This window comes from Lissotriton vulgaris, chromosome 6, assembly GCF_964263255.1.
Source record: "Lissotriton vulgaris chromosome 6, aLisVul1.2, whole genome shotgun sequence".
Classification (NCBI taxonomy): Eukaryota; Metazoa; Chordata; class Amphibia; order Caudata; family Salamandridae; genus Lissotriton; species Lissotriton vulgaris.
In genome coordinates this window covers 420,483,934-420,508,277 of record NC_141694.1, presented here as the reverse complement: position 1 = coordinate 420,508,277, position 24,344 = coordinate 420,483,934, and the positions used below count along the sequence as shown (strand labels likewise).

Here is a 24,344-nt window from a genome sequence, read left to right as displayed (position 1 = left end):
GCACCCAACATCCAGAACTTATGCCATTTGAGAATGGCAGTGACATCGAAGCAACTCAGGGACCAAAATCATGAACGTACTTTCACGTATGAAAATCTTACTTGGGGAGGGGGCAGGAGCCAAGCGCCCCCTCCCAGTCCGCGCCACCACACCGTATGTTTTTAAATCTGAAGCCATCGTTCTACAAACTCAACCAACCTTGAATGAAAAAAACTAGAAGAATGTACAAACTGAAAACCAGTTTTGGTCTGCATAGCATCAGCAACAACGCTTGCTATCAGAGTGCATGAGTTTCATGCTCGATCGATTGAGCTAGCCGGATCGGGCAACAAAAAGTATAAAATAGTTATGTAAATAGTTATTTAATAAAATGTTTTACCCTGTTACTTTGCTGGTGTGTTGTATATATTTTTAATATTTGCATAGGGTTTGTCGTTATTTTGGGCGGGGTGGGTGACGGAGCCGAGCTGTCTTGCAGCCCTCATGGTGTGGAGCTCAGTTCATCTCACTATTTTCGTATTTCTCATGAAGGGTTGTTCCTAATGTTTCTATTTTAGCGAGGTCAAAAAGAGATCCAATTAGTGGCCTACTGATTTTGCTCGATTACTTTTATTTTTTTACACGATTTTTCACTATTTTTCACTATCTGCAAAGACTAAACAGAGTATTGCGACTTTGTGCTTGTTTGTAAATAGAGAATGAACCAAAGAGAATCAATTGTAAAACAGTAAATGCTTGGATAACAATCAATCAAATGGAGAGACAAGCAGGCACGACGGATTACAACAGGGGTAAAGGCCTGCGTTAACTACCCTTCACTATCTGCAAAGAGAGAGTACTACTAAGAGAAAAGAGGGGAGGGGGGGGCAGCGTTCAAAGCACATCAGCGTGCATAAACACGAAAAAGTTTTTACCTATCACGTACTTGACATTTGACAGCTTTTGATATTTGCTATTAAAAAACCATTGAAATTCACAGAAAAAACCATAGGTTATAGACCATATATAGTTAGGAATTTGCATTTACAAAACCTTGAAAATTCACTGAAAAAACCATTGGTTATAGACCATATATAGTTAGGGATTAGCCTTTTCAAAACCTTATTTTACTCACACAAAACCATTGAAATTCCATATATAGTTAGTTGCACTAACTATATATCGCGCACCCGCAATCCACTGCTGATGATGTCACATATTACATCATTCATGACATGGTTAGTGACATCACTGATGACATCACTGATGACATCTCAAATGACATCACTGATGACATCTCAAATGACATCACTGATGACATCACTGATGACATCTCAAATGACATCACTGATAAAATCACTGATAACATCTCATTTGACATTACTGATCACATCACTGATGATATCATTCATGTGATAATACCATGAACCTCTTCAGACTCTAATATAACCTTAGATACAATCAGTGTAAACAGACAGTCACAGACTGTCACTCATCCATGGAGTTACTCACACACCTAGTCAGTTATGCAAAAAATCAATCACACCTCCATTTTCTCAACTATACAGTTATACACACCTTACTTATTCAAACATATACTAACACATATTTACTCTCTTATACAATCCCTGATACATGTTCACAATGATCCATACAGCCACTCACACATTCACTGGCTCTTATGCACAGTTATTTATATATGTCAACTCTCACATGTATTGTGTTTTACATATGTACTTACTTTGACATGTAGCACTGAGATATCCATTCACTCAACAATACACTCATGCACAGTCAACCGCCCATACAGCTGTTTCCACATGCACTTTTGAACCCATACATATAGTGAATCAACTACTCACACATCTATGTACAGAGTCACACACCTCCCAGCCACCCATACACACACACTCAGTGTCCCATACAAATACTTGGACAACCAATCAATAACCCATACAGTTACTCATATAGCTACTGATCAACACATGCAGCAGTTTGTAGAACAACAGATATAATGATGCACAAATTAAGACAGTTTAGTCACTAACCCATGCACTCAGTAAGACACATTTAATCATTCTCTCATACAGTCAGTCATGCACCTACTAAATCCTTCTTCCAGACACTTATACATCCACTCATTCTTCAATATGTAAGACATATTTTAACTTTACAGAAACATACAGTCACTGGATGTTGTCATCAGTGATGTCATCAGTGATGTCATTTGAGATGTCATCAGTGATGTCATCAGTGATGTCATTTGAGATGTCATCAGTGATGTAATTTGAGATGTCATCAGTGATGTCATCAGTGATGTCACTAACCATGTCATGAATGATGTAATATGTGACATCATCAGCAGTGGATTGCGGGTGCGCGATATATAGTTAGTGCAACTAACTATATATGGAATTTCAATGGTTTTGTGTGAGTAAAATAAGGTTTTGAAAAGGCTAATCCCTAACTATATATGGTCTATAACCAATGGTTTTTTCAGTGAATTTTCAAGGTTTTGTAAATGCAAATTCCTAACTATATATGGTCTATAACCTATGGTTTTTTCTGTGAATATATATATATGTATATATATATATATATATATATATATATATATATATATATATATATATATATATATATATATATATATATATATTTATTTATATATATATATATATATATATATTATATATATATATATATATATATATATATATATAGAGAGAGAGAGAGAGAGAGAGAGAGAGAGAGAATGAGAAGAAGGTTGCCCTCGAGTGGAACCCCACACCAATCAGGTAAGCACACATTTATTGAGGGTGACAACCTAGTGAGCAGAACACCAGGAGACAGTTCAGTTGCCTGGCGCATTTTGGGCCGTGCTCCCTTGTTCACAGGCCTCAAGAATTAGCAAACTGCTGGAAGTCCCATGACACTTTTGAATTAAAAGTCCTGCCCATTACAGGCTATCAGTTTAAGTGCATGTTGGGAAATGCAGTATTGCCTCATATTACCCCCGTGACTCAGCTGCTTAATCCCATATTCTCACCCAAGTGGGTTGCCTCACAAGCAGGCTCCTCACCAATACTGGCGTATACTCCTTCCTCACAAAAGGTCCTGTTGCCCAATGTTGATAACACGCGGTGTTATCACGGAACCGTTTCACACGGCGGTGCGGATCCGCGACTGGACTCGCCGCAATATGTAGAAAGAAGAAGGTTGCCCTCGAGTGGAACCGCACACCAATCAAGTAAACACACATTTATTGAGGGTGACAATGCAGTGAGCAGAACACCAGGAGACAGTACAGTTGCCTGATGCATTTCGGGCCGTGCGCCCTTGTTCACACACCTCAGGAATTAGCAAACTTCTGGCAGTCCCATGACACTTTTGAATTTAAAGTCCCGCCCATCACATGCTATCAGGTGAAGTGCATGTTGGTAAATGCAGTACTGCCACATTTTACCTCAGTGGGCTCAGCTGCTTAATCCCATATTCTCACCCAAGTGGGTTGCCTCACAATCTGTCTCCTCACCAACACTGCCGTATACTCCTTTCTCACAAAAGGTCCTGTTGCCCGATGCCGATAACACGTCGTTTTATCACTGAACCGTTTCACACCGCAGTGTGGCTCCGCAACTGGACTCGCCTCAATATGTGGAAAGAAGAAGGTTGCCCTCGAGTGGAACCGCACACCAATCAGGTAAACACACATTTATTGAGGGTGACAACGTAGTGAGCAGAACACAATGAGACAGTTCAGTTGCCTGACACGTTTTGGGCCGTGAGCCTTTGTTCACAGGCCTCAAGAATTAGCAAACTGCTGGCAGTCAAATGATGCTTTTGAATTAAAAGTCCCGCCCATCACAGGCTATCAAGTGAAGTGCATGTTAGTAAATGCAGTACTGCCACATTTTACCCAGTTGGCTCAGCAGCTTAAACCCATATTCTCACCCAAGTGGGTTGCCTCACAAGCTGTCCCCTCATCAACACTGCCGTATACCCCTTCCTCACAAAAGGTCCTGTTGCCCAATGCCGATAACAGTGTTATCACGGAACCATTTCGCACGGCGGTGAAGCTCCGTGACTGGACTTGCCGCAATATGAGCACCATCAGGATTTCCAAAGGATGAAATCTGTAAGTTGGGGAGTTCAGTTTTAAGAGACCCTTTAGAAACCCTCCTAGGAAATTTCCACAGTGTCTGGTTTCAGAGTAATGGTTCTCACCACGAAAGGAGCATTAAAATAAGTACCCAATAATTAATAAAATGGTCCCTGATTTCGGTTTCCAGTGGTCAAATCCTGACAGCGTGGCACAGCAGAAATTCGAAGGCATTGCGTTTGTGATTCATTCATACAAATAACTTCAGGAGTTCTATCAAGCCCTACATTTTCTCATTTACTGTACCTGTACTAGGTTCTTAGGTAGCAGGCTCGTGATGTGTTCCCTTGTGCCAATATGGAGTGTTTTTATAATTTTGTTAAGGTTCTTTTTGTATTGTATACGGTTGGCCCTTCCTACAGTTTGGTGTTATATATTACATCTGCAAGTTGGCTCTTTGGTTTATCGATATATATTCAATAGGGTTCATTATGACAAACACTCTTCCGTTTTTCTGCTAGTTTTATTGTGAAGTTGTTGTTGTCAGTTAGTCATTCAGGTACTTGATGTTTGTTATCTCCATTGCCTTCATCCACAAATAAGATAAATAATGACATGGAGCGTTGCCATACCAAATCAAAGAATACAGAAACATGGAAAACGTTTAATGAACAACCCCAAAATAGCTGGTCTACTGGAAGTGAGACCAATAGTCATATAATAAAAGTAAATAATTAAAGAACATTCTGGTACCTAGCCATTTTACAAAGGTATTTGACAGAAAAACGTGACTCATTGAAGTTAAAAATTGATTTACCACCTGCAGCCACTATAAGCATAAATAAGTGGTTAAAACGTGTAGAGGTTTAATGTACATGATGGCAAGGAACAGGACATCAACGAGGAACTGAACTGTAACGGTAAATATTTGCGAAGTAAAAATTGTGAGCTTAAGAAACATGTTTGAAAATATAGGGGTCAACAATAGCAGAGACTACATTTTTGTAATGGCAAAACATTTTGCACAAGAACATAAATGTAAATTAAAAAAAAAACACTGAGGTTCTACGCCATTGACCAAGGAAAGAAGAAAGAAAGAGGAGGCGACCAAGAGAGAAACCTGAGGATACATATCATGAAATTACAAGAAACTGTTTAGAAAGAACGGAATGCAGAGCAGGAGCTGTACATGCATTTGGAATAATACACATGAACTTGAGTGTCGAGAAAATGGTGAAGAAAGGAACACATAATGATACATAAAAAATAACAAAGAATAAACGAACAAAAGAGGCACTCTTAAGTAGCACACCAAAGTGCAAACTATTGAACTGAAGTTGAAGAGCGAAAAAAAGAAACAACTGGAAGGGTGCATTTATATAGAAAAAGAGTGGGAGTAAATAATTACAGGCACATCAGGGATGAAGGAATCTGTGCAAAAGGTTAAAAATTCATACGTCCAAAAAAATATGAAGGTAAAAATGTAAATATCAAGAGGAATATGAGAACGTTTCTTCTATGTAGTATTCTGAATCTGAAATAAAGCAAGGAAAACCTCCACTTGAGGGTTTCAATCATTAAAATATAACATCACAATAGCAGGCAATAACCACAACTAACTTTCAAAATTGAAAAATAAATAAAAGGGATATTGGGAGTAAATACATTTTAAGAGCAACATAAAAAGAATCAGTCAATGGGGAGCGGGAGACCACCTTATACTTTTGCATAACAAATTAAATCAATTTGAAATTGAGTCATATCTGCTAGGAGATTGAGTGATTTAGCTGTGAATCTTACTCAGTATCCAAACACTGATTCAAAAGAGTTTGGAGAATATGGTCCCACCCAATAAATTTAGCAGATTATTTTACTCTTGTGCCAGTCACTTACACGATACAACCATATGATGTTACCTTTATTAATGAGGTACTGAGATTGCTTTTTCTTCAAATGGAGTATAACGCTTGTTATATGTTCTTCAAGATCAATTCAGAATTGTTATAAAAGCAGCAAAAGCAAAAGCAGCAATAGCTAACAAGTATTTTGCTACCCATTAGCTTTCCCAAGGCTATAAAAAGGATGCATGCAGATGTAGTCAAAGCTCAGACATAAAAAAGAATATAAAGTTGCCATTCTTTTACTAAGTACATTTTCCTAGCAGAATTAGGAATTACTGAAATAATATAAAGTGACCTAGCTTGTGGTTAAATATTTTGAAGTTGTCATTAATTTCCAAATGCATGTTCCTGGCAGCCCGACAAATTCATTGAACTATTATTCATTTTATGATTATATGGAGTTAGCAGGCTTGGAACATCCATGACCCAAAAATGTACAATTAGACTAAGATGTATGTCATCCTATCATTTAAAAGAAATGTATGAAGTCTAGTTTATCTAAACCTAATCTCAGCCGAGAAGACCAAAGGGATTTATCATTATATTGTTCCTTAATACAAACTGAGGACAATTATTGTTACAAATGTGAATGACATTTTGAGTCGAGGAGTTTTAATACAACAACTTTATGTAATTAATTACCTTATTTTATTCTTGATAGGCATCCATAAATGACTTGATCAGTAAGACTGAAAGGATTCTTGATATCATATTACCATGCTCTTATTTTTAAGACACCTAAATCACATATAAATAGAGAGATGGAACCTGAGAGCTCCTTTATTGGATGCAACAGATTGTGGAAAACAGTGGAGTGAAATGAAGTTCTACTAGCCATTGTGAGGTGAATTTGTTGTGACTTATTGGAAGGTAAGGTAATAATTAGGGACACATTGTAAATCATTTAAAACAGAATAATCAGCTGTTACTTAAAGTTGTTTGAATAGTCTTCTGCCCTTATTATCCTGAGTTAATCATTACAGTATTTCACTCACATGCTTTTACTAAAGAGAACGACTCACAGTTAATAATGGCTAAATTTTACTCAATAATATCAGTTTTGATAATAGATGTTTATCACAATCATTATTAATTAATGCCCATTAGTTGGTAGTTTCCTCTTTATCCGATGGCTTGCTGTAAGTGGAACAGTTTACAGTAATGCCCAACTGAGTAGTCTTTGAATACAATCTATAGTTTAATGTAACAACTGATTAAAGTAGGCCCATATTAACACTGAACGTGAAATTAGTGTATAAGTGTTTGGATACTGAGTGACATTCACAGCTAATTTACTCCATTTCCTAATATATATGAATCTATTTTAAGTTCACTTCACTGAGCAACCTATACTGGTGTGTACACCTATAGCTCCAGCCCTACCTTCTCTTAACTCATTGTGTAATGAATTAGCATGATAAGATCTTTATGCCCCAAAAAGCGCCAGCGTAGATAAAGTTAAAACATAAATTAACCAGGAGCAAATCAAGGCTAAATGGATATGCTGCACTAGGAGAAGGATGAGAAAAGATGGCGATAAAGCAACATAAATTATTTGAAAATCAATCAAGCACTGCATTCAAACTATGTTTAACAACATGGTCAAAGCGCATTGGTTTGTTTATCAGATGATGACTTAATTTGTACATAAATCTGTCTCCAGCTATCCAATTTCCTTGAGTCCAACAGTGTGCTGAGAAGCTCCCAAACAGGCTTTCGCTCGGGCCAAGGCACTGACACCGCCTTGCTGGCAGTCACGGAAGAGGTACGCTGCATCTTGGATTCAGGAGGATCAGTGGCAGTGATCCTCCTGGACCTTAGTGCAGCGTTCAACACTGTCAACCATCAAGTGTTACTTCAGCGACTGTCAGATGCCGGAGTGAGGGGGACAGCGTTGAAATGGCTGGAGTCATTCCTCAGCGAATGGACCTTCCAGGTCTGGGAAGGGGGCGCACGATCGGCATCCACCCACCTCCATTGCATGTACACATTATTTAATGTGTACATGGCCCCCCTGGAGGATGTGGTGGCTCCATTTAACATCAAGATCGTGAGCTATGCCGACGACACCCAGCTGGTGTTCGCCCTCTCACAGGCCACGGATAATTCCCAGTTGCTACATTCCTGCCTATCCAAAGTCCACTCTTGGATGGGGGATTCAGTACTAAAGCTGAATCCCCCAGCAGAATGGCTCAAAAACGGAGATAATGCTGATGGGAATGAAAAATCCCTCACTCCCCTGCTCGGCTTGGCCCAGCTGCCTGGGATCCCCTCCCAAACCCAAGACCGAGATTAAGAGCCTGGGTATTTAGCTGGAGCAAGATCTCTCCTTTAGGACCCAGGCTTCCAAACTAGCTGGTGTCTGCTTTGGCCTTCTCCGATCGGTGCGTAAAGTGCTGCCGCTGATTCCATTTCTATCTCGGAAGCTTTTAATCCAGGGACTGATCATATCCAGATTAGATTTCAATAATGCAATCTACCTGGGTGCCCCTGAGATCACTCTGAACAAACTTCAACAAGTTCAGAATGCGGCGGCACAAATGCTTCATAACATCCCCATGTCACGATCGGCCAAACCAGCATTGAGGGCGCTGCACTGGTTGCCAGTGCGAGAAAGGGTTACATTTAAATCTCTCTGCCTTGCACACAAAATCTTGCAAGGCAAAGGCCCTCCTGCCCTCCAAAAGATGGTGACCCCGTATAAAGCAAGTAGAACTCTACACTCTGATGAACAACATTTAATTGTGGTCCCCAGGGTCAAAAAGGCCCAATCAGGAGGGAGGAGATTCTCCGTAAATGATGCAACCCTTTGGAACTCACTCCCCCTAGGTTTATGCTCGGAGCCATGTCTTTTACGTTTTCGTAAACAACTGAAAACTTTTCTCTTCTGCTAAACTGCTGTGCCTCTTTTCTGTCTTTATTGTTACTCTGTTTGGTGAAGCGCTGGGATGCTCCAGGGTAACCACGCGCTATACAAAACTGTTTAATAATAATAATAATAATAAAGCTGCTCCAATGAGTGCTGGATAATTTTGTAAAACCACAAGGAGGATAAATAGTATCAGCTGGTGGAAGTCTACTAGAAAATTCTGTATATCTAGAACATTTGGAGGACTTTACATTATATTGGAATTTAAATGATTTGAATTTGAAAAAGATGATGAATTACAGTAAAAAAATAATTGGATGTATTAATTTAAAAAATGCCTTTTTGATGAACATGCACAAACCTTTCCAATCAAGTTATGCAAGTCCCTTAGTTTTGACCTTTTAATTTTTGACCAATCCATCCAAGGGTGTTTGGATATGAACTTTGCTCTCCACTACATCACAAAACACCAGCTGCGGTCCGTGCAGGTAATAGCGGTGGGGCGGTGGGGCAAGGTAAGGGGGGATTTCGAGGGACGATGGACAGGGAAAATTAAATAAATAATACATTTTTCCTCTGCAATATCCCTCAAAATCCCCCCTTACCCTGCCCCACCAACCCAATGCTGTTACCTGCACGGACAACAGGTGAAAAACACTGATCCGAGTTATGTCAAACTTAGCAAGAATCTAGATTTAAAGAGAGATGTGCCACTTCCTGCTTTGGTGAGAAACTGTTTAGTAACCCCTGAAACTGGTCCGTTATGGTTAACTGCGTAAACCATAACATACCCTTTCAGTGCATATTTATGACCTAGAATTTCTATACTGATAAATTCCAGAAATTCACAATTTAACATCATTAAGTAACAACACATATTTAAACAAAGTAATGCTAACCGCAGTGATTTAATCTATAATGTCTATGGCAAGGTGATATATAGTATCCACTATGATACCATGGATGTCATTTGTGATGCAATTTGTCACTTCATGTGTGTTGCCATGCACAGGGCATTTGGTTATTAATTAATATGTTAACATTTACCTTTACAAGGAGAGGCAAGTGGTTACATGTAGGCATTATCTTTAGGTTTAAAAATGTATATGTCGTTTATCAACATGCTTGTTTTCCACTTGAAAAATAAATAATGCAGTTAAAAGAATCACACTCTGATTTTTAAAAATAGCATTAACATAACATAGCAGGATGTCTTCATATAAGCATACCATAATATAATTCAACAACATAGCATAACAAACACAACAGCATGTAGCTTACCAAATAGCACAGCATAATTTTACACAAGAGTGTAGCATGACATATAACATAATAACAAAGCACAGAATAGCATAGCATAACGTAACAGGACATGGCAACACATGACTTATTTTGAACAATAATGTGTAACACACAAGATACCTCTTCCTGTGAACATATAGAGAATCGCGGTGCAGAAATGTTAACTGTGCCAGCTGGTGTTGTTGTACTTCTTGATTCCATTAATGTTAATGATACAGCTGATGGCATAGGTTGACATTGCTTTGACATGGAGTATGATTTCTCGTTGATACCTCTAGGAATACTTTTGTCCTCTTCATCATCAGAATCCATTACAAAGACATATTCAGCCAGGAAGATGTCATTATCTTCCATGTCTACAAATGTGTCCAAGGTGGCCTCTTTTTCTTGAGTAAAGATTTCTTTCTTACAGGGATAGTTCAAATCTCTTCCAATTTCTCTGAAGCTTCCACTTTCTAAGGACCAATATTTAGAGGCTATGTTTGACTGAAAAATATAAAATGATAAGTCAGGTTTATAAAATATTCAATATTACATGCTTTCAATAGTTCTAAACAATGTTGACCCACAATGACCCAACAATGTTAAACATTAAGTATTTTTAAATCTAAAATGACTACAGTGATGGATAGAATGTTGCATGGACAATATCTGACTTTGCACGTTAATTCATTAAAATTTCGATGGTAGAGGAAGTGACACCACACATCATATGACCTCTAATGTCATCACAGAAAGTGGTCATATGACCTTTGACCCCAGTGAAATTAAGGAAGAAACTTCATTTAATTGAAAAACAACTTCTAAGCAATACCAAGGATAACAAAATATATTAAAAGTATTTTAATTAGCAACCGTATATTAACATGATATTCCAGGATTGTACTAATGGAATACCATAAGGGCAGCCATCTTGAGCAAAGGATGAAGCTGTCACAGGTTGAAGCATTTCCTGCGGGGAAAAGCAAGATGGCGGATTGAAGACGCCATGGTGCGGTGGCTCTTGCAAGGTCTCCCTAATCCCTCGATGGTTACAGAGAAGAATACCCGCTTAATGACACTCTAAGAGACACTAAGAAAAAGAGAATTATTAAGAACTCTACAACAGAGAAATAGCGGATTCTGAAGAGGAGATTTCGATGGGGAAAAGAAAAAAATTCCTGCTTTTGTTACTTTTCCAGCTGGTTGATGATATTGCTGCTGCTGCTCCTGCGTGCCCGATACGGTTGGAAACGACTAGGCGTCCGACCTCCGGGGGCGTTGCGCAGTGCTAGGAGGGGGTTTGGCTCTAGGCTCGGCTATTCTGGTCTGGTGTTCGTGGCAATCGCAGTGAAGACTCTGGGTGCTGCGGAAAAGCAAAACTGCTTGACTATCAACAGAATGGCGCCAAAAAATATACCTAGGTCCACACGAGCTGGGAGAGGACCCGTGAGACGAAACACGTGTGGGCGGTGTGAGCTGGAAAACCTTGAATGTGTATGAAATAAAGAATTTGAAGCACAACATCTTGTTTGGATCCGTATTTTGGAAATCTACTTTCTGCAAATGAACTTTACACTTACTAAGGAGAAGCAGAACTGTCAATGGAACAATCTGCTCCATTGACTTTAGAACTTGTGAATGACAATAACAACTGTTTGAAATGCTAAACAATTCTGAGAGTGCTTGACTGACCTGTTTTTTCTTGGTTCTTGATATTAGCATTTTTTGCTAGTTTTGACACCCCTGGTGGTGGGTGTTTAACAGGACAACTAGTGCACCTCGCAGAAATATACTTATAAAATTGACATTACACGTAGAAATGTTTAATTGAGAGTTGTACCAACTTAATGTGCGGACGCTTTCTCTCTTAGAGAAACACTACCACCAAATACCTATATATAGTCTAAGACAAGGCAGTCCAAAATGACATACTTTGTAAAACTGGTTTCAACTTTTGCCCAGATAGGCTACCATAATAGTAAAGGTTCCAAAGCTAAAATGTCCTTTAGGTGGGACCTATAAATAATCAGAGGTATCCTGCCATATGTGACTTCCAGTGGCACTCCTGTCCTCTAAAATAAGGGAAATCTTGAATTCTTGGGTTTGCAGTTTCAGATATATTATGTTTGTGTGAGTCTGCAAGAACCAACAAGTGACTGAAAATGACACACCACATTAGACCATCTAGCATCCATGACTATTTCTGACCCCCTACCAATTGCCTTCAGCACTGCAATTCAGGCAGAATTACAACACCCAGAAGTAAGCTCCCCATAGCAAGCAGCACATTATATATGATCCAGACTTAGGGGCCGATTAGGATGGCGGTTTTCCCGCATCCTCTGGGCCGGCGGAAGCCACCACCGGCCCGGAGGATGCGGGAAAACCGCTGCGGAGCCTCGAAAGACCAACCGCCATATTAGGATGGCGGTGGGTCTTGAAATCCGCCCGTAGCCTTTCCTCCGCGGTCGCCTTCCTACCGCGGCGGAAAAGCTTTAACATGGCTGGCGATGTCCATCAGACACCGCCAGCCATATTAGGATGGTGTAAAATGTATGCTTTTCCACAGCGGCTTTTCCGCCGTGGAAAAGCATACGGATCTTCACTTCGGGGGCCCGTTGCGGGCCCCCTGGGTGAAGGGGGGATGGGGGTGTACATGGGGGGTACCTATGGTACCACACTGCATTTGTGTGTACAAAGCAGCAGGCACCACACGGTGCCTGCCGCTTTGTGCACGTAAATGCAGTGCATGCATTTTTAACAATTCGGCGGGTGCAGCTTGAAGCTGCACCCGCCGCAATGTTAAAGATAGAGGATGTGACCGCCACCCTGGCGGTCACATCCTAATCTGCACGGAGGGAATGCTGCAGCCCATGCGGACGTTCCGTCCTACTCTGGGGTCGAGGACGGACTCAAGTCCATCCGCGATCCTAATGACCCCCTAAATAGGGTAATGTTCTATCTTCTTAGGCCTCCACAACATTTTGTCCTGTTTGTTGTCAGAAAGAAACAAGGGCCTCATGCTCACTAACCATAGTGGACATCTGCCATGTATGGCTTTGTGCCCTCTTCCTTCTGTATTTATAATAATCTTGTTTTACACATGCTTACATTTCATCTTTATCGCGTAGTAAGAATATATTTTACTTGTCTACAAATTGAATTAATCCAGTCCCCCTGTTCAGTGAACAGTCCAGATTTGACTATTGTTTCACTGCATTAGTGGTGACAAATATTTTACAATTAAGATGGCCTCAAAAGTATAACTTCATTAATTGTTAATAGTTTCCCATGTATAATGAATGCACATCCAGTTGCTGGTTGTTCCTATATAAAAATAAATGCACATTCAGCTGCATTCCTTTTCAAATAAAAGATTTGGTGTATATCATTAACAGCAAACAAATTGCATTTATTTAATCATATATTTTGCATTTTAATGTTTACTTCTTATGACTATATACCTAACAATATCCTGCTTGGTTGCAACCTCACCAACCACATCTAGGCTTTACCTTACAATCCCACTCATTATTTCTAAGTTACACAGAATGGCTACCTAGGCAGCGGTAGGGTCTGTTACTCTTCCTTTCTAGCCTAGGGCTACTGTACATGACACCAATCTGTCCCCATGTCCCTAAACACACAGCTCTGCTACAAGCAGCTGAAGCAATCACAGGGAGAGACACAACATCACACTATCTTTACCAGACAGATCTCTTCCAATGAAAGAACCTCATGGAGGATGGTGAGCAATGCATGTTATCCACCTAATCTTTGCTTTCTTAAGACACCTACTTAAGATGAGGCTAGATCATGTGCAATATGTACTGGTTTTGTCATCCCATAGTATGCGTGTGGCAGACTCCACCACAATTATGTTTTACAGGAAATAAAACAGCAAAGTAGTGAAAACAAAAGAGGAGCCAGGCAACCACTGTTTTGTTCAAGACTGTAGCAGGACAGTTAAGGCTTGATTCAGAAAGGAACTCCGCACTAATGACAGAGGTCCCACGGTCGTGAGAGAGTCTTCGCAATCGGGGCGGAATCTCCTCATTGAGAATTCTCATTGCGGGGATTCCCCCTGAGAGTGGAAAGTCCCCATGATTGCAGGGTTTCTCCCATTAGTGTGAAGACCCTTTGTGAATCAGGTCCTTAATGTTTAAACCAATGTAATTAGGTTTTTGTCATGAAAGCAGAGGTTTCAAGTAATGTGCACGGGCTAGTAAAGAGAAATCCAAGAGTCATAATTGTAACCTTTTGAAACCCCTAAAATACATCAATTTTCCTACTGCACCCTAAATGGGGCTTTTTTAGGCAAGGCAATAAATGAAGGGTCTATGTGATTCAATCAATGAATCAATAATCTTTATTTCGGCACGTTAGGCCATAAAAGATGCATAAAACCAAGAATACATTTCACAATTGAGGAAAGAACAGTTTACATGATGTCGGATGGGGTTTGCAGGAATACAATGAAATGCATAGGTTAGTTTAAGAAGGCATGAATAAAACATTTACTTAAAAACAATTGTATATGACCAGTTATTTGATTCCTAGGAGCAATTCATTGTTATACACTCAAAAAAAGATCAGGACAACGTTATCCACTACAAATAAATGTACACAGACCTAGCCGTTTATAAATCCAACCCCAGTTTTTTACGAGTATAACATACTGACAATAGAAATCTGCTTATACAGAAAACAACCAATTGTCTAGAGTCTGTTTTAATGAGCCTATATGCTTCAACATAGGAGCGTACACCCATGGCATTGCACAATGGTCTGATCCATCTTTTTCTGGCTAATAAATATGCAGTGCAAAAAAACAGGATGTGGTTATCATCCTCTTTTAAACTGGATGGACAACATATGCAACTCACACTTTTTGGAGGGCCCCCCCATCAGAGACCAACTGGCTAACATTACATTAGTTTTAAGTATTCCATATCTGAATTTCAGATATAAACTTTTTGCCAGGGGTGGTTGGACCTCATCTAAAAAGTCCTCAAAGTGTGGGGAGTCCTTAAATGCCAAAAAGCTCCTTGTGATGGCTTGTGTGGCTATTTGGGAGATTGTATGTTATATACACCCAGAATTCTGTTTTGACCAGTTTTTTGGAGCTCGGTGTAAGACATTGAGGCTCCTCCCAAAAATGACACAACCCGATTCTACAAAGCCATGTTTGAACGTGTTTCAGCCAAGGGTTCGAATTGTATAGATCCAGACTCTTTAGTTCAAGGAGGCCATCTCTATAGTCTCCAAGTTCTGGTGTGCACCAGAATCTCACCCAGTAAGAAAGTGGGCGTAGAATTGCAAAATGATCTGTAAGTTTTGTACTTAGGTCTAACAATAATGGTAAAAGTGGGGTACATTTAGGTAGTCTTAAAATGCTTCTATAGAAATTATTTTCGCTCTTTGCGAATAAGTTCCCAGCTTTTGAACCCCAAATTTCTGTGCCATATAGGGCTGCGGACTGGGCCTTAAATTTAAACACTTTTAATGCTGGTGATAGGGATTTACTAAGACTCGCCCCATGTTTCTTTAAAATTGGTAAAGAGTTCTGGATTAAAATAGCTTTGCTTTTTTCAATTTGGGTTTTCCATGTATTTTTTGAATCTAAGGAGACTCCCAGATAAGTAAAATTAGACACAAGTTCAAGTTTTTGATTGTTTAAAAAGAAGTTCCCCTTGAATGATTTATGGGGATTCAGGGCCATACATTTAGTTTTTTTCGTGTTAATCTCTAGCCCTTTCTCATTACAGTAAAGTGGGAATCTGCTTAGAAGGGTTTGGAGACCATTGGGGTTTGAAGACCATTGGGCGTCTGTGAGATCAGGATGGTATCATCCGCAAATAAGAGTGCGGGACCCTTATTCCATTCAACCTGGGTGAATCGTTGTTACATTCTTCCAAGTGAGCTGGAATGTCATTAACAAATAATGAAAAAAGCGTGGGAGCCAGCACACACCCTTGGCGGATTCCCCGCTTTATGGATACAGGTTTTGACAGTTCCCCATTTGGTCCCCAACGTACTCTTGTATAATTATTATCGTGGAGTCTTATGATCTGTTGAAGTAGACAGACCGGCAACTCCAAGATAAGCAAACAATGCCATAAACGATCACGTAAAACTAAATCAAACGCTGCCCTAAGGTCAACAAAAGCCACATAAATATGCCCTTTCCTTAAGAAAAAAATACTTCCAACAAAGACAACAAAATCTGAAAACTTGGTCAATCGTACTAATGTTGCTCCTGAACCCAGCCTGGAACTTTGTAAGGAGAGCATTCTCGTCTATCCAAAAATCCATACGTGTTAAAATATGCCTAGCAAATAGCTTTTGTAAAATGTCCATTAAACTGATTGGACGATAGTTAGATGGATCATTCCTATCGCCCTTTTTAAAAATTAAAATAATCTCCGCACCCCTCCAACTATCAGGTAAATCTGCACCATTAACTAGAAAATTGAAAAGCCAATTTATGTAGAGTGCCCAGACTTTAATCTCGTGCTTGTACAAATCGCCTGGTATTTTATCTAGACCTGGTGCTTTGTCATTTTTAACTGAATTGATGGCTAACTCTGTTACCTCTAGAGTAAATTCTAAAATATCGGCGCTGGCTGTGTACCGGGGGTGCTCCATTACATTTACCTCAATGTAATCAGAAATTTCATAAAGGTGGGTAAAATGATTGACCCAGGTCTGTTCATCAATGAACTCGTCCTGGACCAATCTGCCTGAATGATTTCCATTTGCTACTAATCTCCAAAATCCTACATTGTCCTTAGATTTTGCTGCCAATACCATATTATCCCAACATTCCTCATCCCAGTTAGATCTTGCTATCGCCTGGATTCGCTTATAATCCTTCCTTGATATCCTAATTGTTTCGGGATCTTTACTTTTTATTGTGATTCAGATAAAGGTGGCTAACATCCTTTATCACTTTCCTGGGCACTTTGCACATGTGGAGACCATTTGAGCATACAAAGACATATTTTGATGTCTGTAAGGGGGTGGAGGGACTATGAGTTGTGGAGCACATTTTTGGGGGTTTTATTCCATAATTCCTGCTCTAAATCAGACCATTAAAAATATATATACTTTGGCTGGCAATTGAGGTTATTGATGTGATTCCTGTAGCATACTGCATTACATTCTGGTCTCTTTGCCATGTTCTACACTAGCTCAATATTTGACTGACAAGTTAACAATAGCATAAATAATATCCACCACAGATACTGACCAGTAGCCCCCTACTGCCACTGGACCAAAAGAAAAGGTCTTGCAATCTAAATGTCTTCCTCGCCGCCATCGTCAGACAACATGGTCTCAGCATAGTATGCTACTCCAACAACACCCAGCTCATCCTCTCCCTTACTAAGAATCTCACAGACACCAGACTCTGCTTCCAGGAAGGAATGAAGGACGTTGCAGCCTGGATGAACAACAGCTGCCTGAAACGTAACTCAGAGAAGACAGAGGTCCTCATCCTCGGACCCTCCTCCACTGCCTGGGACAACACCTGGTGGCCGTCTGCCCTCGGGAACCCACCCAACCCATCGGATCACGCACACAACCTCGGAATCATCCTAGACTCCTCCCTCACCATGACCCGCCAGATCAACGCCGTCGCCTCCACCTGCTTCAACTCCCTCTGCATCCTCCACAAGACCTTCAAGAGGATCCCCCCGAATGCAGGAAGACCGTCACCCACGCACTCATAACCAGCAGACTGGACTATGGCAACACCAGCTATGCCGGAATCAACAGAGCCCTGCTACACAAGCTCAAAACCTTCCAGAACACCGCAACCAGACTCATCCTCGGAACCCCACGACAGGAACACATGACACAGCACCTAAGAAACCTTCTCTGGCTCCCCGTTGAAAAGAGAGTTACCTTCAAACTACTCACCCATGCCTAAAAATACCTCCACAACATCGGACCGAAATACCTCAACAAGAGAGTCTCCTTCCATGTACCCAGAAGGAACCTCCGCTCTGCCGATCTTACCTTGGCAAAGACTCCACACATCCCCAGACCCAGAGCAGGCACAAGAGCCCTCTCCTACATCACCACAAAGACCTGAAACGAGCTCCCAGTCAACATCAGGCGCTCCCCACCCTGAACGCCTTCAAGTGGAGCATCAAGACCTGGCTTTTCGACTGTTTCAAAGCTGCACCACCCCCCCTGCGCCTTAAGACCCTCACCGGGGAGTAGTGTGCTTTACAAACATCTGATTGATTGATTGATTGATTTACTAATTTCTTTTTTGCAATACATGAAAATATGAAGGGAGCTTAGAAACAAGTTCAATACAGAGAACAAGTGTACTAAATAAACTTTGACATAACTCTTAACAATGATCCATCCAACTCGATAGGCGGTGAGGGCTAGGAGGTGTGCGCACTGGTGTGTAATACCAGTTAGTCGATTAAGTAGTACATCCACACTCAACTTTCAATGGTCCCACCGCCACTGGGCCACTAGTCAGCAAGAATTCATAACCTATCCTTGAAGGAGCGCCTTGGTTCCCAATGTTCACAAATCTATTTTTCAAGTAATGTTCATAGGCAGTCTTTATTGAATTTCAAACTCTGTGGTTTATTTCAAAAACCTTCCAAATTGTCAGATCCACACAATGAATTAACAAATCAATTAGCCAATGTGTTTCATCCCCACTTACACATCATCAGGGCTGTAAATTAAAAGAAAACACAATACATCAATAAACAAATTACTGGTGTTTTATTTTTTCAAAAACAAAAATTCATCAATTTCTTCACAATTATTACATTAACTCAATTCTTAAACAAGAATGCCTGCCTATATCCAATCTTTGAATCCTCCCTGGTTCCAAGGGTATGAGATTCCCTTGCCCCAACATAACTATAATTCTATACTGTGCACCTGGTGCACATGACTGCCTCATGAGAACCTATCATGCTTTCACACCCCATCGTCATACAATTCATTATAACAACAATTGATCAGAACACATTCAAATATGTCTTAAAAACCTTAATACAAATTCAATATAATTGCAGTTAGTCAGAACCCTTCAATTCCATCTCCCAAAGTCAAATATGTTAATGGTCTCCCTTCACTCCCCTCCCAAGCATCAGTAACCAGTACCCTTAGAATTACTGATACTAAAAACATACCTCTAAAATTTGTATTGATAATCTACTCCGACTGTCCTGTTCCATCCATCCCATTAATGGGGAAGTTTTCAAGAAACAATAAACATATATGTCTATGTGTGTGATGGAAATTAACACCCAAGCTGATTATATTTGGGTGAATTGCCCCAACCTAGCTCTCTATCCAGGTGTGCTAAACACAGTAGCAGCACCCCTCCATAATGCAAAAGATATAAATGTAGATGTGCATTCAGGTTTGACTCATATATTGATATCTGATGTCACTACTCATCAGAAATATTTATATATAATCTAGTGGGTGAGTTTTAGCCATGGAACAAGGGCACAAGATGTATTCTTGTCTTAACCACTTTACCTAAATAAACAGGAAAATCAGTACAGTATTCTAAATTTGAGCAGTGCCTACAATACTGACATATCCTTGGGGAGGGTAGTCTCCAGACTTTGCCATCGGAATAATTGCCACTTCAAGTTGTGGTCTAGAAGAGTAGTCGAAAGTATGGAGCCAGGAGAAAGGGTTTTTAAGCCAGTCCTCTCCATTTGGCCAAATATTGTATTCCTGCGCAATCAATTTTTGAACCTATTTCTCTGATCCCTTTTACCATGTTTGGAAATATTTAGAATCAAGCTAACATCTGCTAGTATGTGTGTGTTAAAAAGTGGACGAGATTTCACCTGAAGGAGAGCTGCATTGCTTAGTCATCCAAAGATATATTCCCCATCATGCAATATGGTGATGAATGTACAGACTTTAGAGCAGTGGTCATCAAACTTTTTGATGCCTGGACCTCCTCATCAAAATCTTTTAGGCATAAGGACCCCCTCATGACAAAAATTTCTAGAACCTAGTATTCCTCATCATTAACAACTATAAATGTTCTACAGAGAAACAGTCAATCTGTGGTTGCACCACATTAGTACCAGTTTAACACCCAAATATAGCAATAAGCAACAAAAAAGTAACCGGTACAGTTTTACAAAGGGTCTTCTACAGAGCAGCAACACCTGGTGCTGCTTTTTAGTACAACATCCCTTTTTAGCCCATGAACTGTGTTCCTTGCACTGAGTCACATCTGTAGTGTTATGCCGTCGCCTTGTTATGCTTAAAGGGGTGTTTGGCGGTGGGGGCCGTGGATGGATGGCTGCCCCCACAACTCCTTCAATACACACTCATTGGAAAACGCACATCTCCTCGTGAGAATCAAACTGGATTGCCCTGATAGACCCCACCCCCTCAAAAAAGCATTTGTGATGCCACGCCTTCAGTTCAGGAGGAAATAGGTAGTTTTAAATAGGCGTATTTGTGTGTATTTTTATCTATATATGCTCACATTTTGGGCACGTGGTGCTGTAAGCAAGAACATACCTTGTTTGCTTAATTTGTAGCAATGCATTACATAGTCAATTTTGACACCCTCCCCATTTTACTCTTTCATTAATATTTGTGCTTCTTCCCACTCACTCCCCACCATAAAACCACTGACAATCTTTACCGAGCATAACTAGGGGTTCTGCTTCCTGTGTGCTCCTACCCCGATCTCCAAGCTAAGTCATATGCCGAAGTTTTACAATATTTGTTTTCTTTCTTTTCTGTTAATTTGCTCATTACTTCACCCCATCATTGTTGCTCTTCCAAGGACATGGGTGAAGAGCCTCCCTGTGGCCCTCTAGTTTTCTGACTTTAGATGCAGTTCTCATGACCACAACCCCCACAGAGATATACACAGAATCCTAGCTAGAAGTACATATTTTTTAACTCCGGTAGTGTTCAGCGCTTGTTTGATATGGTGCATACCATCCACCCCGAGATAGTGGATAGCAGTAACGTAATTTCTTAGCTAAGCTGACCACCCAACCCCTTCTTTTGTGTGCTGGCATGTGTTGGGGGGGCATTTTAAAATGCAATTGTTTCAGAAGCCCCCCCCCCCCCCCACAGGATAAGACCCTCACAAGTTGCATTACTTTCCCCTTTTAACAACAAACCATAACATGATTTCAAATGGTAAAGGCAGAGAGGGCACAAGCTGTTCCCTACGCAGGCAATGGGCCACTTTTCCCCCTTTATAAAGAATGCTGTCCGAGTTGTTTCTATTGTATATGCCCGAAGATGCCCTCGCCCCACTGCTGCCCTCCCCAGGATACTCACACCAGGGTTGTGACAAAATCTTTTTTTTCTCTTAAAGAAACAATGCTTAAATAAGCCCACCCCTTCTCTATTTAAATTCTAAGCACTCTGCCTCCCAATATTGTCCCGTTATTTAATTTCTCTTCCGATCGCATTTCTAGTGTTATTTTTATTTTTGTAATCCCTTATCTCACATTCAATACATTGAGCCCTCCCAGCCTCTTGAACGCATTGCACTACAACTCAAAACGTGAAGTGATTTGTTCAGTTGAATGCAACTGCACTCTCCGAGAAATCAATGCCAGGCAGACATCTGGACACACCTTTCTGACAGGGTGCTGCTGGCCTGAAAGAAACAAATGCACACAAGTTAATCTGCAAATCCTTTACATTTGCAGATTATCTCATTCCACACATTTGCATTTCTTTCACAGGCCAGCAACACACTATTAGAAAGGTGTCTTTAGCTGACTAAGATGCCCTGCACAGGAGATTACCGGAATTAACCGTCTGGGAAGTTTTTATTATAAAATGAAGAGGGCGTCCCCCTTCCAATGCCTCCACGGCCCCCTTGGGGGTCGCGCCCCACAGATTGAAGACCACTGCTTTAGAGGGAACATTATTGAGTTAAGTATTGGTTTTCCTACTCTAATGAATGGTTTGATATTGGGTAAATATTATGTTCCCTGTGTCGTTGTCCACTTATCTGACAATAAATTAGCACTTTGAAATTTATATAATAATTGTCACTTGAATTATGCAGCAGCGGAGGACCAAATTATGCAGCAGAGCTTACAAGAAAAGATAAAGCATGCGGTATTATGCAGCACATTTTTGAATAGTATTACTTCTTTATTTTGTAATTTTTACCAACATTAATTCTATCTGGGCAAAGGTTTCACCTCAGTAGAACCAGTCTAACACTCAAACACAGAAACTAGCAACAGAAAGATAACCAGTCACCTTTAGGGAAAGGGCCTTCCACTTTAGGTAACTTTTGATAAATGTGAGCTAAAAACAAATCTTTTTTTTTAAATTGGCAGATTATGCAGAGATAATAGATTATGTAGTAAATGTAGCAAATCCAAAACTATGCGGAAAACACAATGGCTGAACAATCACATAATCCAGTAGCCCTGGGCATAATGGGAAAAATACACGCTAAGGGATTAGCCCTGTACAGGGCTTCAGATTGGTTTTCAAGAATGAATGAATGATTTGTACAGCACAGCAGCTGCCAAACTATGGCACCCGGTACTATGAAAGTAGACCTGCAACCATAATAAAACAGAGCAAAAAGTAAAACAGTATGAAAGAACCATGTTTTAAGCTACTTTTTTAGACACAGATTAGAACAAACCACACAAAGAGAAAGTGGAATATCGGTCCACAGCTTATTTGAGAGAAATGAGAAGGAGCAACCTCCTTTTCTAGTTCTAAGCACCCTAGGGATCATGTGAAGAAACACATGTTTAAGATCTACAAGACTGATTTGGGTAATAATTAATACATTTATCCATCAGATATTTTCTGCCTTTCTTACAACGTTCTATGTGTCAGCTTCAGGCTCTTAAAACAAATCATCTTGTGTACAGGAAGACACAGTAGAAGTATCAGACTAGAGGTGATTGACTGCTTACGAGAGAAGTTGGAAAAGCCTGGATGCTGCTTTTTGTACCACCTGGAGCAGACAAACTAAATAAAGAGGCAGTCCCAGGTTTGGAGCAAGAGCATAGTCCAGACTGGCAGTGATAATCGAGTGATCACTGGCCTTAATGGAGCACGATTTTTGTAAATAAAATCTGCTCAATATAATACACTCTATTGCATGCTTTTAATAATGTGTGTGGAATTACTAATACATAATGCTAGAGTTTGATTTTCTTACTTAAAATAATAAGATTAATGCTAACTGGATGTTATTCTGTCATCCTAACTGCAGTAAATAAACAACGGAGAAAATGTTTTATTCTTTGTGAAAGTATAATGTAGGCTTTAGAAATCATTCTCTGTTTTGCTAAAACAATGTAGGCCTTAGAATTGTTAGAGTTTATGCTTTTCTGTTCTCCTGTCTTTCAGATGTTGCAAGTGCTTCCTTAGAGTACAGATATTTTGCCTACTTTTGAGGGTTGACATGACTGTAACTATTTCTTGATTTTAAATACATTTGTAACCAGGTTTTTTCTTCTTACTCTCTTGGAAGCTATACAATATTTAGACAAAGAGTGTTTAGAAAACAGTAGTAAAGTCACTGTCAGCAGACTGTCACACAATAGTGAATAACCAATAGAGAGGCTTGCTGAAGAGAGAGAATGCAATATATTAACGGAAGAAAGGAAGTAGCGTATTATAAAAAGTTCCTGTGGGAAAGTGTTCCTTGGCTTGTTCACAAGATTGGCGACCTGTCCATGCGAATGTGGTATGCTGAATGCCGTGCTGATTCCGAATTCTCTGGCTGGTGAAACCTGCTAATCTTAAGATATTTTCCAAGAGACTTTGCCCATCATTGGTTGGTGATGCTGCTCTTGCTATTCCCTAACAGTCATGTGGTTAGCTTTTCAGACTAATTGAACGCTGTGCATTCGTTTCTCCGTTACGTAAGTGAACAGTATTATCGTTGATGTTTTCCCTCTCTCTCACTCCTCTATACCTGATGTTCTGATGTCTTCATAAATGAGCTGTTATGATTATTGTGGATCTAATCTGTAGTTTTAAGAACCAAATAATAACATTCTAATTTGTATTTGTGCTTGACCATTCATAATATGAAATAACAAGAAAAAAACCTAAAAGAACAACCAGTGATTGGCTTTATTTCTGAGTTTTTAAAATTATTTGGTCATGGTTATAATGACTAATGTTAGCATATTTCTTCATTGTAGGTCCTCGTGGAGAAATAGCATTCCGTCTT

General features: G+C 40.0%; 1 protein-coding gene across 5 annotated transcripts in view; it reads right to left on the bottom strand.

Moving 5' to 3' along the window:
- The window catches only part of MLIP (muscular LMNA interacting protein), a 1,527,370-nt gene that overhangs the window by 543,233 nt on the left and 959,793 nt on the right, over positions 1-24,344 (bottom strand). For all 5 annotated transcript variants that reach the window (XM_086926435.1, XM_086926437.1, XM_086926436.1 and 2 more), the window contains one exon: positions 10,274-10,639. In XM_086926435.1, the coding sequence (XP_086782561.1) occupies positions 10,274-10,639 (366 nt within the window). The remainder of the gene's footprint in view (positions 1-10,273; positions 10,640-24,344) is intronic.